At 34.4% G+C, this 18,704-nt stretch overlaps 1 protein-coding gene, 2 non-coding genes and 1 pseudogene across 26 annotated transcripts in view; 1 reads left to right on the plus strand and 3 right to left on the minus strand.

The window, feature by feature from the left end:
* The window catches only part of CARF (calcium responsive transcription factor), a 100,825-nt gene that overhangs the window by 13,448 nt on the left and 68,673 nt on the right, over window positions 1-18,704 (plus strand). For 20 of the 24 annotated variants that reach the window (XM_042949780.1, XM_042949784.1, XM_042949786.1 and 17 more), the window contains exons 3-8: window positions 4,170-4,287; window positions 5,527-5,754; window positions 9,578-9,698; window positions 10,691-10,820; window positions 12,090-12,174; window positions 17,062-17,251. In XM_042949780.1, the coding sequence (XP_042805714.1) occupies window positions 4,210-4,287; window positions 5,527-5,754; window positions 9,578-9,698; window positions 10,691-10,820; window positions 12,090-12,174; window positions 17,062-17,251 (832 nt within the window). In that variant the 5' untranslated portion in view covers window positions 4,170-4,209. Of the gene's footprint in view, window positions 1-4,169; window positions 4,288-5,526; window positions 5,755-9,577; window positions 9,699-10,690; window positions 10,821-12,089; window positions 12,175-17,061; window positions 17,252-18,704 lie in introns of those variants that run through there. The other 4 variants (XM_042949787.1, XM_042949802.1, XM_042949803.1 and 1 more) reach the window with 4 other exon arrangements.
* Window positions 1,191-1,296, minus strand: LOC122228916. Its single transcript, XR_006206803.1, has one exon. It is a non-coding gene; the product is annotated as a U6 spliceosomal RNA (small nuclear RNA).
* On the minus strand, window positions 15,025-15,659 carry LOC122227911 (annotated as a pseudogene).
* Window positions 17,799-17,871, minus strand: TRNAK-UUU. The gene has a single exon. It is a non-coding gene; the product is annotated as a tRNA-Lys (tRNA).

The raw sequence follows: 18,704 nt of genomic DNA on the forward strand, positions 1-18,704 counted from the left end.
GATTTCTTCTGATTTATTTTGGTACATTTTGTGCTTTATCTGTGGATCCATGTATTCAGTTTTGAAAAATTGATAGCCATTATCTCTTCAAATATTCTCTGATCCATTTTCTCTTTTCTGTTTTTCTGAGACTCCAGTAATAAATTTACCATGCTTATTCTATTTTTCCTAGTTTTAGGTCTCTCTTTCATTTTTTTTATCTTCTGTTTTTCCTATGATGCATTCTGGGTAATTTTTTAAAAATCTGCCTTCTAATTTAGTAGTTCTTTCTTCTGCATCTAACCTTCTATTTAATGTTTCCAACTTACATTTTTTTTTTTATTTCTGAAAGTTCTGTTTGGTTCTTTTTCATATTAAACTTTTCAGTCTCTTGTTTGTTTATTCCTGTGATTCACTCATGTTTACTTCTTTGAACGTTAAATGATAACTTTATGTTCACTATTAGATTGTCCCAATACTTGAAGTCCATAGGGAGTGTCTTTGGTGTTTTTGGCACTCTGATTATAAGCTTATATTTAATATTAATGTGTAAGGAAACTAATGCTTTGGTTGGGTTTGTGTTCCTCCAAATAATAACTCTATTTGTTTGTACTAGAAGCCATGCTAAACTATTGTCTCAGGACCTTTCAGGTTCCTAGTCCTATTTTGGGAGTTTTTGAGTTCTCCTCCCCCAAGAGCTGCTTATCTAAGCCTGGGTTTCCCGACCATAAAACCTGTGTATTAGCACTGCTCTTGCAGAAATTTTCCTCTTTGCTTGTGCTTGTTACTTGGGTTTTAGCTCATAGCTTTTGCTTTTTGTTTTGGAGGGGGAAGAGACATAAGGGAGAACAGGGAGTGACCTTTGATTTTTGTTACTTCCTATAGTAGCTCCGTGTAGCACAAAATATTTTGTTTTAGATCAACTTTGTATTTTTTTGTTTTCTAGCAAGAGAGCCTTCTATATTATCTAATCTGCTATATTGCCATTAGTGGGGCTTTCTTTTTATTTTATTTTATTTTTTTATTTTTTTATTTTTTTTATGAAGTGTAGCTTTTTATTTTTTTATTTTTTTATTTTTTTTTCAATATATGAAATTTATTGTCAAATTGGTTTCCATACAACACCCAGTGCTCATCCCAAAAGGTGCCCTCCTCAATACCCATCACCCACCCTCCCCTCCCTCCCACCCCCCATCAACCCTCAGTTTGTTAAAAATATGGAACGCTTCACGAATTTGCTGTCATCCTTGCGCAGGGGCCATGCTAATCTTCTCTGTATCGTTCCAATTTTAGTATATGTGCTGCCGAAGCGAGCACTTTATTTTATTTTATTTTATGCTTTTTAAATTTTTTTTTTTAATGTTTATTTTATTTTTGAGACAGAGAGAGACTGAGCATGAATGGGGGAGGGGCAGAAAGAGAGGGAGACACAGAATCGGAAGCAGGCTCCAGGCTCTGAGCCATCAGCCCAGAGCCTGACGTGCGGGGCTCGAACTCACGAACCGTGAGATCATGACCTGAGCTGAAGTCGGACGCTCAACCGACTGAGCTACCCAGGCACCCCTCTTTTTATTTTTTAAACCATTCATAAAACATATTATTCTGAAGTTTTATACGTATCATCTAAAAAATTAAAAACAGAACAGAACCAGAACATTATAAAATAGAATTGCTCTTACTTGAGAGGTAATTACATGTTTTTGAAATTCTTGTAACAAGTTAAATTAGAATACAAGTGATAATTTAAAATCTTAAAACGAGAGACAATTTTAAGATATAGTTATATATTAAAAATAAGACTGATTTTTAGCCTATTACATTTTATATTTGAGTGGAACTATTTATAATATTGTGGAAATATTAAATGGCAGACCTTGTAGATTTTCTGAAATGTTTAATTTTACAAATATATATGTGGATGCTATCACAGAAAAATAAGTTTTCAGTGTGTTCAAATATGTACCAACTAAGTCTTAACTACAAGGTATAAGTTTATCTTATTTTTAAGAGAACATTTTGGGGGGGGTGGAAATGATTTTATTTATTTATTTATTTATTTATTTAATATAATTTATTGTCAAATTGGTTTCCATACAACACCCAGTGCTCATCCCAACAGGTGCCCTCCTCAATGTCCATCACCCACTTTTGCCTTTCCCCCACCCCCATCAACCCTCAGCTTGTTCTCAGTATTTAAGAGTCCCTTATGGTTTGCCTCCCTCTCTGTAACTTTTTTTTTCCCCCTTCTTCTTCCCCATGGACTTTTGTTAAGTTTCTCAGGATCCACATATGAGTGAAAATATATGGTATCTTTCACTGACTGACTTATTTCACTCCGCATAATAGTTTCCAGTTCTATCTGCGTTGCTGCAAATGGCCAGATTTCATTCTTTCTCATTGCCAAGTAGTATTCCATTGTATGTATAACCCACATCTTCTTTATCCATTTGTCAGTTGCTGGACATTTAGGCTTTTTCTATAATTTGGCTATTGTTGAAAGTGCTGCTATAAACATTGGGGTACAAGTGACCCTGTGCATCATTACTCCTGTATCCCTTGGTAAATTCCTAGCAGTGCTATTGCTGGGTCATAGGGTAGATCTATTTTTAATTTTTGAGGAACCTCCACACTGTTTTCCAGAGTGGCTGCACCAGTTTGCATTCCCACCAATAGTACAAGAGGGTTCCCGTTTCTCCACAAACTCTCCAGCATTATAGTAAGAGAACATTTTTAAAAAGTTTTTGTTTGAGGAGAGAGAGAGAGAGTGCAGGGGCGGGGTGCAGAGAGAGAAAGAGAGAGAGAATCCTAAGAGAGAGAATCCTAAGCAGGCTTCACACTGTCAGCATGGAGTCAGACTTGGAGTTTCAACCCACAAACAGTGAGATCATAACCTGAACCGAAATCAAGAATCCCAACACTTAACTGACTGAGCCACCCAGTTGCCCGATAAGGTATAATTTTAAATTAGGGTTTAGGATGATTGAATTATTATATATCCTGGTTGTTATGGTGGTTACATGTGTTAAAATCCATAGAACTACACACCAAAAAAGGAAAAAGTTCAATTTAATGCATGTTAATTTAAAAATAACATTTTCAGGGACCTCTGGGTGGCTCAGTCGGTTAAGCATCCTCCTTCATCTCAGTTCATGATCTCACAGTTCGTGGGTTCAAGCCCCACATCAGGCTCTGTGCTGACAGCTCAGCTCTCTCTCTCAAAATTAAAAAAATTAAAGTTAAAATTTAAAAGTTTAAAAAAATTTAAAGAAAAATGTGTGTGTTCTTAAGATTCTATGCAGTTTATTTTAGAAGTTTTTCAATGATAGTCTTAACTAGTTTCATTTTGTCCTTACTCCAATTTTGAGACTTAAAACATCATTTCTTTTAGCTAATAGAGAATCCAGTATTCACTATGATATATTAGGCCAGGGTTTCTGAACCTAAGCATACTGACATCTTTGTTGTGGGGCTGTCCTGTGCATTGTAAGATATTTAACAGTACCCCTGGCTTATATTCTAGTAGCACTTCCCTGTCCATTTTGACAACCAAAAATGTTTTCAGACACTGCCATATGTCCTCAGGGGACAGTAGTGTGTGTGTTTGTGTGTGTGTGTGTGTGTGTGTGTGTAGAGACAAAATTGATACCAGTGCTAACCACTGTATTAGGCCTGACTGGCTCAGAATTTTGGGAATATATATTTCTTAATTTTCAAAGCTTGTCAAGCCAGTATTAAGTGGTATGATGTATATTATGGTAAGAGCTATGTTTATATAATCAATATTTACACCAAAACATCTTTTCTAAAATTATCTAATGGTACAGTAGGGCATTCCCAATTCATAAAATTAAGACCTTTATTTGTATTAAATCTTTGTAAAATGAGAATTTTAAAAGTATTTGAAAGGGTGAACAGTACCTGTCACATAGCAACAATCTTATAAAAAGTACATGAGTGTTATTAAGGGTAGGATGAGGGAACTATACAAAGGTAATTTTTGCTCTGTCTTGAATGTATTCTGGTGCCTTGGCAAGTCATTTAAGGAAATGTTTATTTTCTTAATCTATAGAATGGAAATGATTTAACCTAAATTGTATGGGGTAACACCATAGGGGAAATGAGAGATTTAGTTAAGACAAACATTCCATAAAAATATTAAGTGTTTTAAACAGATATTTAAATTTTTTCAGCTATTAAATAATAAAAGAAAATGGAATTGAATATATCAGCATGGAACAGTCTAATGATTCATTAAGAGTCAACCATAATGATTCTGAAGAATCAAAAACAGATTCTCAGGTATTTGAGGTAGGAATTCAACGGGGAACTTTTTTCCATTACATTTAACAACTTTTTAATGGGTAAGAAATAGTGTCATGTTTAATATATTCACGACTGTTAACATTTATCCACAATGCTATCATATATTTGATTTAATAATATAGAGCTTTACTCAAAGTAATATATTCATAAAGATCTACATATAAAGAAAAATATGTTGAATTACATATCAAGTTGTATTCCCATGTACAACTTTATTTCAGTAAGATTGAAATAAAACATAAAAATCAACAATTTCACTTAAAAACTGCTTTCTATGTTAGTCTGTGTGAATTGACAACTCTTACAAAAAATAAAGAGGATAATTAACTGAAAATGAATCTTTCCATTTTTATTATAACATGCTATTTTACTTTAAGTTTCAGTATAGTTAACATACAGTGTTATATTAGTTTCAGGTGATTCATATAGTGATTCAAGAATTTCCATACATCACCCAGTGCTCATCACGACCAGTGCACTCCTTAATCCCCATCTCCTATTTAACCCATCCACCCACACTCCTCCCCTCTGATAACCATCAGTTCTCTATTTACTAAGAGCCTGTTTCTTGGTTTCTCTCTCTGTCTCCCCTCTTCCCCTCTCCCTCTCCCTTTCTTCCTTTGCTCATTTGTTTCTTAAATTCCACATATGTGTGAAATCATGTGGTATTTGTCTTTCTCTGACTTATTTCTCTTAGCATTATCCCCTCTAGCTCTACCTATGTTGTAAATGGCAAGATTTCATTCTCTTTATGGCTGGATAGTATTCCATTGTGGATATATAGCATATCTTCTTTATCCATTCATCAATTGATGGACATTTGGACTGTTTCCATAGTTTGGCTATTATAAATAATGCTGCTATAAACATAGAGGTGCATATATCCCTTTGAATTAGTGGTTTTGTATTTTTGGAGTAAGTACCCAGTAGTGTGATTACTGGATCATAGGGTAGTTCTATTTTTAACTTTTTGAGGAACCTCCATACTATTGTCCACAGTGCCTGATAAACATTCTATTTTATTTATTTTTTTATTGTGACATTAGGGGCAACTGGCTGGCTCAGTGGGTAGAGCATGTGACTCTTGATATCAGGGTTGTGAGTTCAAGCCCTGCATTGGGTGTAGAGATTACTTAAAAATAAAATCTTTAGAAAAAAAATTTTTTTTTAATTGTGACATTATGTTTTACAAACACCCAAGTGCTTTTTTTCTCTTTGCAAAAGCATCTAACCTGTATGGACTCCAGGGATCCTTCCTTTGGACAAAATGGTTCTCCTAGAATTTTACCCATCACCTCTCATGAAGTAGATAATTCACTCACATCACAGAATATACCAGGGACCCTGACTCAGACACAGACTCTTTCTACAGAACAATTCCATCTAGTGGACCAAAATGGGCAGCCTATTCAATATGAACTTCAGTCATTGGGGGATTCTAATGCACAAATGGTGAGTATATTTTATAAATAATAAGTTTTACCCTATTTAGCAAATGTATTGACCTTACTAATTTCTTGAAACTTGACTTACATTGCTTTGAAAATACTATTTCTGTGACATTCGTTTTTAAGTTATGTGAAGATTTTAAAAGATTTCCTTTTAGAACTACTAACAGTACATTAAACCAATACTTCCCAGCCACTATGTCTAGGCATGCTGTGACTTTGAGATTAGTTGGAAATGTGTCATAACCTGTAACTAGTGCCAGAGTTTACATGTAACTTACATTTATTTTTGTATATACATTTGAATTCAAGGTTATTGCTTTATCCACATCTCAGTCACTAACTTGCATGCCATGTGCCACTGTGCTTTCTTGAAGCGAAAGAAAGCTATGGAAGTACCAATGATATACTGGCAATCAGACATACCTTGGTAATGGGCAGATATGTGTGTGTCATGTGAATAACAATGTATAAAGATGAAATTCCTGCTTTAATCTATTAGCTAAAGTATTTATGATTAAGTTTATAGTTTGAGTAGAAGAAATAAAAGATGGTTTTGATTGAAATGAGAGAATTACTGAGCAAAACTTCTCAGTTGCTCTCTGATTAATAAGAATATCCTTATATTAGTAATAATGTGAAGAATAATGAATTTCTTGTTTACCTGTATTTTTAAAATTTTCTACAATGGGTATAAATTTCATAATAAAAATTATTTTAAAAATTATAGCTTCAGTTATAAATTATACCACAGGTGAGCAACCATTTTACCTAAAATTAATCCCTGTTTTGATTCTAGTCTGGAGAATTCTGGAGTTATTCTATTTCTATTGTATGAAGGGCTATCATTTTATACATGGTAGTTGTCTTAAACACATTAAAGTCACTTATTTGAGTCTAAAAAGTGTTAGAGTTCCCATTCTCTTTGTAATTGTATTAAACTTTCTGTACAAAATGATCTTAAAGATGATTTTACATTGTTTGGGGTAGGAGATGATAGGGGTAGGAGAGAGTTACCTGAAGCTATGAAATAGGAAACCCATAGCATGGAGCATGGAAATAAATGTAAGACACATAGAGTATAAGGAACCAAAGATTAGAAAGTGGTGATGTTTTGGGAAACTTAGTGGAGCTTTTGGGGGCTTTGTTTTAAATAGATTTTAGTTTTTAGAGCAGTTTTAGGTTCAAAGAAAAACTGAGCAGAAGGTACAGTGATTTCTCATAAAGCCCCTGCCCCTACACACACATAGTCTTACCCATTTTCAACATCCCCCACCAAGTGGAGCTTTTTTAAAGAAATGACTTTTTTTATATGATTTTTTTTAATGTAGAAGTTAATCAAGGAACTAGTAAAGCTTCTGTAGTGGGTGAATCTGTAACACATGAGGAGGCTTTAAAGTGAAGCAGGGAAAAAAAAATAAAGTGAAGTAGGGATGGTATTTTGGATTTATTAGGAATATTGTATAGTACACAAAGAACCCAGTAAATATGACTACTTATTAGCCAAGGTTTTCTGATAATATTCGTGATCTGCCTCAAATAGAATGTATTGCAACAGATGACTTTTCAAAACGGTTTTGTTTTCATAGCAAGGATTAAAGATAATTGACTTTTTTTTTAAATAGGAAAAGTAATATTGTCACCATTATCAAATTACATGAACTGAAAATAGTTTTTTAGCTACCAGGTAGAATAAGCTAAGAGGAGGAGGAGGAGACTCTTCTCTACCATGCATAGGAAATATATTTTCAAAATTAAGAAGATATTCCACAGATCATTTTTTTTTAAGTTTATTTATTTTGAGAGAGAGAGCAGGAGCACAGAGGAGGGGCAGAGAAAGAGAGGGAGAGAGAGAATCCCAAGCAGGTTTCATGTGGTTAGCACAGAGCCCAACATGGGGCTCAAACTCATGAACCGTGAGATCATGACCTGAGCTGAGATCAAGAGTCAGACGCTTAACCAACTGAACCACCCAGGTGCCCCCCACGATTGTTTCAATTATGATATTTTCATATGATTAAATAAATTATAAATATATGTGTTTTGTTAGGATTTAGTAATAACCACAGCACTATTCTTTTCTAAGAATAAATGAAGTATTTTTCACAAATATTTAATCTCATTTAAGGAGGAAAGTCTTTATTTTTAAAATAACATATACCTTATTTTACTTTATTTTGTTTTTTAAAGTTTATTTATTTTGAGAAGGACAGAGAAAGCAAGCAGGGGAGTGGCAGAGAGAGTGGGAGAGAGGGAGAATCCCAAGCAGGCTCTGCACTGTCAGCACAGAGCCCCGTGTGGGGCTTGAATCCATGAAACTGTGAGATCAGGACCTGAGCTGAACTCAAAAGTTGGGCACTTCACCAACTGAGCCACCCAGGCTCCCCTAAGGAGAAAATAATTTAAAACCATGTTATTACTGTTGCCTTTTAAAGTCCAGCAGTGTTTTTGTATTATTTTTGCATTTTTTTAAGTTGAATAACATGATCAGATAATGGGAAGCAGTAGTTGTTTGAATTTGGGTTTGAATTTCAACTCATCACTATGTAACTTTGTGTTATTTTGCATGAGTTGTGTAACCTCTTGTGACAATTTCCTCAAGTATAAAATGTATATACTTCATATACATGTGATAAGGATTAAATCTGGTAAGGCATGTAAAGTCCTGCCATTTTGTATGCTCTCAACAAATGTAAAGCAATTATCATCATCAGACTTTACAATTGCTTTTTCATAATGAATTGGTAAAAGGTATGGCAAGATATTTTTCTCTCAAGAAATGATAAACATTAGGAGAGGGAATCAACTACTACTCTTAATTTCTGGGAAATGTTTATGACTATATTTAAAGCATTCTACCTTGTTGAAGTTTTTTTTCCAATTTAATTTTTTCTCAAATTAAAATTTTTTCAATTGACCCTCTTGAAATTAGGACTACAGTCTCTCTCAGACATCAGCAATGTTTTCATGTTTTATATAGCAAAAAGGCAGTCTTGGAAAGTGGGTTGTAATGATTATGAAGAGTTACTTGTATTAGGGAGAACTGAGGCTAGTGGACTTTGGGTAAAAGAATAACACTATGTCAATAGAAGAGTGGTGTGTTAGGTAATAGAGTTTACACGGTGTCCCAAAAGTCTGGAAATATAGGATAAACTTATTTTCAAATAATGTATTAGTTTTATGTTCAGATGATAGGCGTAAAGTGTTTTTCTTCTGCTTCAAACACCCTTTTCATTGACCTCTAAATTTGAGACAATGGATTCAATTGTTAAATTGAAGGAAAAAAGTAATAAATCTATGATTTTTCCTATATTTTCAGACTTTTGGGGCATTCTATGGTATTCCTCATGGGCCAAGACAGGATATATATATATAAATTCAGAGATATAAAGATAAATTCTGTTTAATTAGACATCTAACAAGGTACTGTTTTTACATGTGACAAATGATTACCACACAAATAATTCAAACACATAGGGATATAATACAGTAAGTAGAAAAAAGTAAATATATTAAGTCCAATCAGAGCCTTGTTCATATTACTAAGTAATTAGACCTCATCCAAGTGTAATAATTAAGAGCATAAGTGGTTAAGATCATAGGACATATGGCTAAATTGCCTGTTTTGAAACTTGGTTTTACCACTTATCAGGTGTAAGACTTTGGAAAAAAATTTTTGTGTACCTCAGTGTTTTCATGTATAAAATGAGGGAAATAAATAGTAACCACCATGGAGGTAGGCATGTCTTTAATAATTTATTTAAGTAATAATTCTGTCAAATCATTGCTGGCTTATGCATTTCATTTTTTTTTTTAATGCTTCCAAGATGATTGTTCCTAGCCCATCAGAAAATGGACAGGTGCTGCATGTAATTCCATCTACCCAGACAGGAATGGCACAAGTAATTATTCCTCAGGGGCAGCTTGTGGATGTAAATAGCCCTCAGGGTAAGTAATGTTGGGATATAGGGGATTTTAGAATGTTTTAAAAAATGTATATTCCAGAAAATCACCTCATGAAAGTCAGTGCTAATTGGTCTCTTTGGGTAAGATTTTGAACTGAATAATTAGAAAAAGTTTCTTAGCCCAAATAAATTTCAAGTTCATTTTTCAACCCCTGTCTAGGTTAGCTGTCTATTTCATTTTGGAATTCTATGAAGCTGGTTGACTCTTGCTTCCTTCCAAATGACCAGTGAGCATAATAAATTCTTCTTAATTATAATAACAGTAATAATAACAGCAACAATAACAAGAATATAATGTTAATAGCTACTGGAGAAATTTTTACTTTTGTATTTTTATCGATACTTTTGTTAGCCATGTGACTCATTACTCTTTTGTTTAACTATTCTTTTCATCCTCTTTGCTGTTTCCCTCTTTGTTCCTTCAGATTCAGAAAGGAGAATCATGCTCCCCATTTTTTTTAATTCTTTACCTATTTGGTAATATCCCTGTTAGTTCTTTTGCTTCCCTTCCTTTTCTCTTTTCTAACACCATAGCTACACTGTTTCATTGTTCATTCATAGCTAATGATTTAGAGTAGATATTTTTACCTTAGTGTTATGATTCTTTGTCTTTGTTAACAGTTAAAACTTAGAGAAAAGAAAGTTTGCAGAAAAAAAATAAACATGGTTTAGAAATGAGTTTTATATTTTCCCATTACATTATGAAACAACATAACAGTTCTACCACTTTTATATCCTAGCTGTTCAATTTAAGCTTCAAAAACTTAATTATAAAATTTCAGTAGTCAGTATTATAATTTGAAACTAAACAAGTTTATTAGAGAAATTCTCAATAAAGCGTTATAAGTTTTGTTATCTTTATCTTTAGAGCACATCTTGCCTTTCCTATTTCAAATGTATGAGTTCTAATTAGTTACCTTGTCATTGTCTTCTTCAAGATATTGATGTTGCTTTGTTCTTTTTATTGCTGTTAAGATGTCTCTGAAGAGAAACCCGGTGACAGAAACTTACCAACCATAAGAGTGGATGTTCTAGCAGACAATACCAGTAATTATACTCTTCATCCACAAGCATCCCTCACATTGCCCAAAAAGACCGTGGCCAGGTGAGTCAGTGGGAGAGAGAAGTTCATCTTTTGAATTCATCATGGAGATCTTTTTTGAAATTACCACATCTAAAGCTGGCTGGCTATAGAAAAGATCAGAAATTCAGGAAATAGAATAAACATTAACCTAATTATCAAATATCTTTAATTATTTTAATGGCATCTTGGCAACAAGGAGGCTATCCTAGAAGCTATAGTGTCTGAAGTATTACCTTTCCTCAGTGACACTTGCCCGTTATCTTTTGAAGCAATCTGAAAATATCTGACACTCATAGGGTTTTTAGAATTAAAAAAAAAAAAGAAAGAAATATCCATTCTAGTTCCTAAAATCATCTCTTATGCATTTAATTCCTCTGTGGTAAAGTGTTTAAATGTTTCTTATTAATATCTATTTCAGCTTTTATTTTTGCCTTAACATTGTTTATAATAATTTAGGGAAATATAGACATAGGTTTTGTATTATTTATATTCTTTTAACTGTTTATGAAAATATTAAAAATTAACACAATGTTTATGACATTTAGTCTTAGAACTTGACATAATATCATGTTAACTCTTAAAAAATCAGGTGAAGATGTTTTATTCATTTTTTTGTAAATGAAAAAAAAAATTATATAATGAGAAGACAGCAAAGTAAGCATTGAGGGAGGTATATAAACCACTTAAATTTATTGGGACTACAGATATTTGGAAGAAGAAACTTAGGCCTTTGCTTTAGCAGCTAATAAGATGGTAATGTTTAAAGAGAATTAATACATCCATCACTCTATCATTATTATTACAATTTTTTAAAGATTTTATTTATGTATATATGTATGTATGTAAGCAAGCAAGCTCTACACCCAATGTATGGCTCGAACTCATGACCCTGAGATCAAGAGTCACATGCACTACCAACTGAGCCAGCCAGGTGCTCCTATTATTACAGTTTCTTTTCTTTCCTTTTCTTTTATCTTTAAGATTATTTATTTTGAGAGAGCGTGCATGAGCAGGGGAGGGGTAGAGAGAGAATCCCAAGCGGATTCATCTGTGGAGCCAGATGCAGAGCTTGAACCCATGAGCTGAAATACCATGAACTGAGCAGAAATCAGGAGTCCAACACCCAGCCGACTGAGTCACCCAGGCACCCCTACAGTTTCTTATTGATGACCTCAATATATTGTCTTTAACACTGGCTAAGGGGATAAAGCAGTTGAATGTCATGTGTGTTTGTGTGAATGCAACTTACAATATGTGTTTATATATGTGCATATTCCTCCCTTTTCCCAGAATGCTTGAAGAGCCCTTTCTGGCTCCTCTCCAGCCACTTTCTTCTAACACACCTATGTGGGCTTGCCGTCTTAGGAGCTGTGAGGTGAGTTAAAGATAATCCTTACCTAGATTCACTAAATTGATTGTAATGCATCCCCAAATGTCCACTTTTGAGTCCAACTAATGGAGACTATCTGTTCTGTAATTTTTGTTCATGTGTATGCTAACTCTGATCTCACCTATTCTTTTATTCCTTAGAGATTTTAAGCTCTGTTGAAACAGAGATCATACAGATCCCTTCATGCTTCACTATCATGTCTTCTCTTGCAACTCTTTTCCTTTGTCTCATAAACTTCACTATCATGTTTCTCTACTTTTTATCTTTTGACCATTCCTTCTCTTTCTTTGCTTGCATTTATTTCTTTTCATGTTCTCAATGGAAATTCTTTAAGTTAAACTGTTTGACCTTATTTATCTACACTTTATCCTTTGAACTGCTGATCAACTTTACTAACTTCCGACTCTCACTTCTATAAAAATGATTTCCAAATATATATCACTGGTCCTTTAATTGTTGCCTTGCTCTTGTCTCAGATCTCCAGCTACTTTCTTGTAGCTTTACTTGAGTTTCACTTCGAATTCACCATATACTAAACTTAAATTACCATATCACAACTAGCTGTACTTCCTAAATCCCTTGTCCCTGTAATGACAAATACCATTTCTTTAGACATTCCAGCACAGTATTTTAGACTAATTTCTTTCTTTCCCATATTCAAGTAATCACTTGAGTCTCACAGTTTTTCCTTTAAAACCTCTCTCTTCTTTTTGTGAGGCAGTTGGGGCTGCCTCTTCCACAGATCTTTGTTATTTCAAACTCAATTACAGTAACAGCCTTCCCTCTAAGCTCGTTGACTCTTCCATTTCTGGTCCCCACTGTCTAGTTTTCTAAAACTACCTGGCTTTAAATATTGCTTTCATTATTTTTTCTCACTGCCCAACAGGTTCAGTGTTATTTTTTCCATATCATTTACCACTATACATAACTTTTAAGGTTTTTCATTATCTGGTATTACCTTATCTTGTCCTATTTTATTTACTACTTTTCCTCTACCTCATGTTTTATTCTTGTTAGCCTACTCTTCCTACTTTGTACAGACACTTCAGAATCTTTCTTTAACTCTGCCTTCACTTGTCTTTATTTCCATTTCCTAATGTGTTTTCTTTTCTTCTGTTTACCTTTGTGACCATTCTTCAAATCCCAGTGCAAGTTCTATATATCTTTTCTTTAAATAATCTAATGATTATTTTAGCTTTTATATATCTCTTTAAATTCTTTGGTATTTATCATTACCATTATTTTTTTAAAAATCTTTTTTTAAAGTTTATTTGTTTATTTTGAGAGAGAGAGAGAGGGCACAAACAGGGGAGGGCAGAGAGAGAGAGGGAGAGAGAGAACCCCAAGCAGGCTCTGCATAATCAGCATAGAGCCCAGTGTGGGGCTTGATCTCACAAACCATGACATCTTGACCTGAGCTGAAATCAGGATTGGATGCTCAACCAACTAACTGAGCCAACCAGGCATCCCAAGAAAATTACTTTTTTGTTGTTGTTAACTTTTTTTAATGTTTATTTTATTTTTGAGAGAAAAAGACAGAGAGTGAGTGGGGGAGGGGCAGAAAGAGAGAAGGAGACACAGAAATCTGAAGCAGGCTCCAGACTCCAAGCTGTCAGCACAGAACCCAATATGAGGATCGAACTCATGAACCTCAAGATCATGACCTGACCCGAAGCCTACCGCTTAACCATCCAGGCGCCCCATCCCAATGAAAAATTTTTTTTTTAATTTTCTAATGCTTATTTATTTTGACAGAGAGAGAGTAAACAGGGGAGGGGCAGAGAGAGAGGGAGACACAGAATCCGAAGTAGGTTCCAGGCTCTGAGCTGTCAGCACAGAGCCTGACTTGGGGCTCAAACTGACAAGCTGTGAGATCATGACCTGAGCCGAAGTCGGACGCTTAACTGATTGAGCCACCCAGGCACTCCCAGAAAAAAATCCTAATAGTCAAGTATAATGATGTGATCTATTGCAATGATTAGGACATGTTTACTATTGTTGATTTTCTAAGTCATATATATTTAGGTGTATGTGTATAGATGGATAGATTTTTTTTTTCCCTCACACTTTTGTTACTCATACTTTTTCACTGGTTTCCAAAAGTAACTATTATTGTTTTTGATGACAGTTTTTATTTTTTATTAAAAAAATTTTTTTTAACGTTTATTTATTTTTGAGACAGAGAGACAGAGCATGAATGGGGGAGAGTCAGAGAGAGGGAGACACAGAATCTGAAACAGGCTTCAGGCTCTGAGCTGTCAGCACAGAGCCCGACGCGGGGCTCGAACTCACAACCATGAGATCATGACCTGAGCTGAAGTCGGACACTTAACCGACTGAGCCACCCAGGCACCCCTGATGACAGTTTTTAAAATCATTATTATAAGCTTAACAGAATGCTACAAAAATTAAAGCATTAGCAATTATGTGGCCAAATCACCTTGTTTTACAACCACGATACATTGTGTGTGGCTTCTCTAATGTCATACATCTTGTAAGAAACTGGTTAAAACTGCCCAACAGAATGTTTTTCTATGGGCATTTATTAGATTTCACCAAAATGTAGTAGTTGGATGAATTTCAAAACTGTATTAAATTTTATCTCCTGATAGAGGCCTGGTTATATTCTACTAATTCTGAATTTTCCCTTTTTTTTTTTTTTTTTTTGGCAATATTATGAACTCTATTCATTTTATTTGTTTAAAAAATGGCATAGCTGGACTTCAAGTTGCTACTTTTACTGGTAGTCAGTATTTTGGTGAAGATATATCTAGGCTAGAAAAAAATTTATAAGTCTACACATTTTATTATTTTTAGGGGAAATTGGAGATAATGTATTGCTGGCCTCAGATTATCTCTTCTTATTATGGCCCAAAGTACATCCACAGCAGTATTGTGATAATTTCGTCTTGTTAAATGTATTCCTGTAGGGTGAAATAGTTAGTCTAATACAGTAACAAGATTCCTAGTCCCATATCTCTGCTCTTATTCCCTCCATTTTTTTTGTCACATTAAAACACAATTGAAGTATTTTAATTTTATGTACAATGAGTTGGCATTAAGGTAGGTTATCTTGGATATCTGCAGTTAAAGTAGGTATGTTGGATGACCCATTCAAGGAAGTTCACGTAGTCCAGCTTAATGAAGCCTGTATCCTTCACATACTGACAGAAACACTGGCGGCACATGTTGAGGCTGTATTCACACATCAGACCATGCTGGTTTGAGCAGATACAGCAAGAACAAGAACCCTGGCCAGATTTCCTCAGTGGCTCCAGCAGAGCTGCTGGTGAACCAATTTGCACTCTCAGATGCAATGAGGCAAAATGTTGCTCTTATTCCCTTTAATGAGGAAATATTCATGGAGCCAATTTCATGGAATATATGCATTTTATGTAAGAGATCACAGTTAACAGATTTTCTCTACTGGTGTAGAAAAAACTTCTACTTCTGTTGAGGGATACTCCCATGGTTGTGAGTGGATAGTATCAATTTATTTACACGATTTACTTATACCTTCCTTGTTTTAGGAAGAATAAAGACAGCCTACAAAAATACATAAAATATATTAGCAAGGTAGAAATTAAAAGAATAAAAAACAAGAATGTAACGATAAAATGGAAGTAAGAAATGTATATCTTAATGAACTGTACATACACACATACACACACGCATACATATGCGCGCGCACACACACACACACACACACACACACCCTTGTCTATAAGCATCTACATTTCAGAATGGGAAAACCCAGTTAGTTACTAAATTCTGTGTCCATTAGGTAAAAGTAATTAAGTTGATTTCCATAAAATAAAACCATTAACTATTTTTGGTTCTAGGTTCAGACAGGATTTTCTTTCAGAGAAGGATCTTCATAAAAAGAATCTTGATATAATGAGCAAATTCTTTGATATCATTTCAATATGGGAGATACATCACAATTTTCATAGATTTTCAAAAATATTTGTGTTATGTCAAGATTAATTTCAATAAAAGAAGCTCCACAGGGAGCCAGTACTTCATGGCTAGTTTGTGTTGATCTGGTTGGATCTAAGGGTAAAATTTAAATATATGGAAGAATGGATACATAATGTATTCTTCAAGCTGTCCTCCCTAACTGTTATTTCTCTCAAACAAGATTTTGATACTGATGGTATGACCATGAGTTTGAAATAATATTCTCTAACAAATACTTGGAGAATATTTACTTGAAATCAGATCAGATACACTGGTTGTAATACACCATTGATCTGACAGGAGAATGACATTCTGTTTTAAAAACTGATGAGTCTTGGGGCACCTGGGTGGCTCAGTCGGTTGAGCGTCCGACTTCAGCTCAGGTCACGATCTCACAGTTCATGAGTTCGAGCCCTGCGTCAGGCTCTGGGCTGATGGCTCAGAGCCTGGAGCCTGCTTCCGATTCTGTGTCTCCCTCTCTCTCTGCCCCTCCCCCATTCATGCTCTGTCTCTCTCTGTCTCAAAAATAAATAAACATTAAAAAAAAATAAAAATAAAAATAAAAACTGATGAGTCTTGGGGTGCCTGGGTGGCGCAGTCGGTTGGGTGTCCGACTTCTGCTGAAGTCATAATCTCGCGGTCCGTGAGTTCGAGCCCCGCGTCAGGCTCTGGGCTGATGGCTCGGAGCCTGGAGCCTGTTTCCGATTCTGTGTCTCCCTCTCTCTCTGCCCCTCCCCCGTTCATGCTCTGTCTCTCTCTGTCCCAAAAATAAATAAAAAACGTTGAAAAAAAAAAATTAAAAAAAAAAAAAAAAACTGATGAGTCTTTTATCTTGGAAAATCACTTCATTAAATTTTTGGTACAGTGAAACATTTGCTAATAATTTTGTTATTTAATTTCTATAATATGCAGAAAATTGGAGATTCTTACCGTGGCTACTGTGTAAGTGAGACTGAATTAGAAAGTGTCCTAACATTTCACAAGCAGCAAACTCAGAGTGTTTGGGGGACCCGCCAATCTCCAAGTCCAGCCAAGCCAGCTACACGCTTGATGTGGAAATCTCAATATGTTCCATATGACGGAATCCCATTTGTTAATGCAGGTACTTTTTAAAAGAAAATTTTTTTAAAGGTTCAGAACACCCATGATACACTGTGAAAATGTGGTTTTCCTAAAAGTTTTCTACCAAATTTTTCACTTTGGTGGATGACAGCTGAATGTTAATTGATGAAAATGCATATTAAACTAAAAATAAAACAAATATAACCAATTATTTTTATTATAAAATTGTATTATGTTAGAATAAATAATGCTTTCTTTAGATGTATTGATAAATAGAAAATAAAAACATTAACATAGCAATTTTATTATTTTAAATATGTGTATCTGTTGAATTTTTTTTTTAATGAAATTCAGATATTCTCTTCTTTCTCTTGATTTGTCTTGTGGGACAAATATGTGTTCATTTTATGTAACTCTGGACTTACTACATAGAATTTGTATGCATTCTGGAGTTACTAAACAGAATTCTAAGACTAGGATACTCAAACATCAGATGTGTTACATATGGTATTCTCAAATACCAGGCTAGTATGTATTAAAGTGGTAGAGTTTTGGTTGTTTCTTTTAAGATTTTTAAGTCATCTTTACACCCAACATAGGGCTCGAACTTACAACCCCGAGATTAAAAGTCACATGCTCTACCAACTGAGCCAGCCAGGTACCCCTGAAGTGGTAGGGTTTCAAACAATTCCCAGAGATTTATCCTAGGACTAGTCAGACTCCCAAGAACATAAAAATAAGTGATTTATTTCAGGACTATGGGAATACTGAGTCAGCTGGAGGAGTTGCAGTCTCATCCTGGACCTCTGAGGGAAAAAAAAAGATACTTAGAAGAAGATGAGATAAATGTAACCTCTTCTGCCCAGGTTTCATCACTATCTTATAAAAGAAATGCAACATTTCCCCCCTCCCTAGATCTTATCCCCATGTTAACTCTCCACAGGCAACCACCACATAAATTTGGTATGTATCTTTCCAGTCTATATTTGTATACTTTGCCATACATGTTTGTCTTTATAATAATATATTATATTGTTTTGAATACTTTTAAATATTCATAAATAGTAAACTACAGACATTCTTATATAAATTTTCACTCACACTTATTTTTTTTCCACCCTTATTTCTTGAAATCTGTACATATTGATACTTACAGATCTTAATTTAACTAATATATAACATTCCAGCATATCACCAGTAATATAAAAAATAATGCCACTAATGATCATTTAAGATGTTTCTAAGTTTTCAATATTACAAAGAATGCTGTAGTCAAATCTTGACAGTGTACATTTTCTGTTGAGAAGATGGAAATAAGATAATGGTGTATGCTTTAAAGTGGAGATGCTGAGTTGTAAAGTATGCCCTTCACAAGATTATTTCAAGTTGTTCTCTAAAGTGGCTGTACAGGTCCAAGTCTCCTCTCTAAAATTTTTTGGCCACATGTATTTCAGAATTTTTGGAATGTAGCATGATACTATTACAGAATAGTC

The sequence above is a fragment of the Panthera leo genome, chromosome C1 (genome assembly GCF_018350215.1).
Source record: "Panthera leo isolate Ple1 chromosome C1, P.leo_Ple1_pat1.1, whole genome shotgun sequence".
Lineage (NCBI taxonomy): Eukaryota > Metazoa > Chordata > Mammalia > Carnivora > Felidae > Panthera > Panthera leo.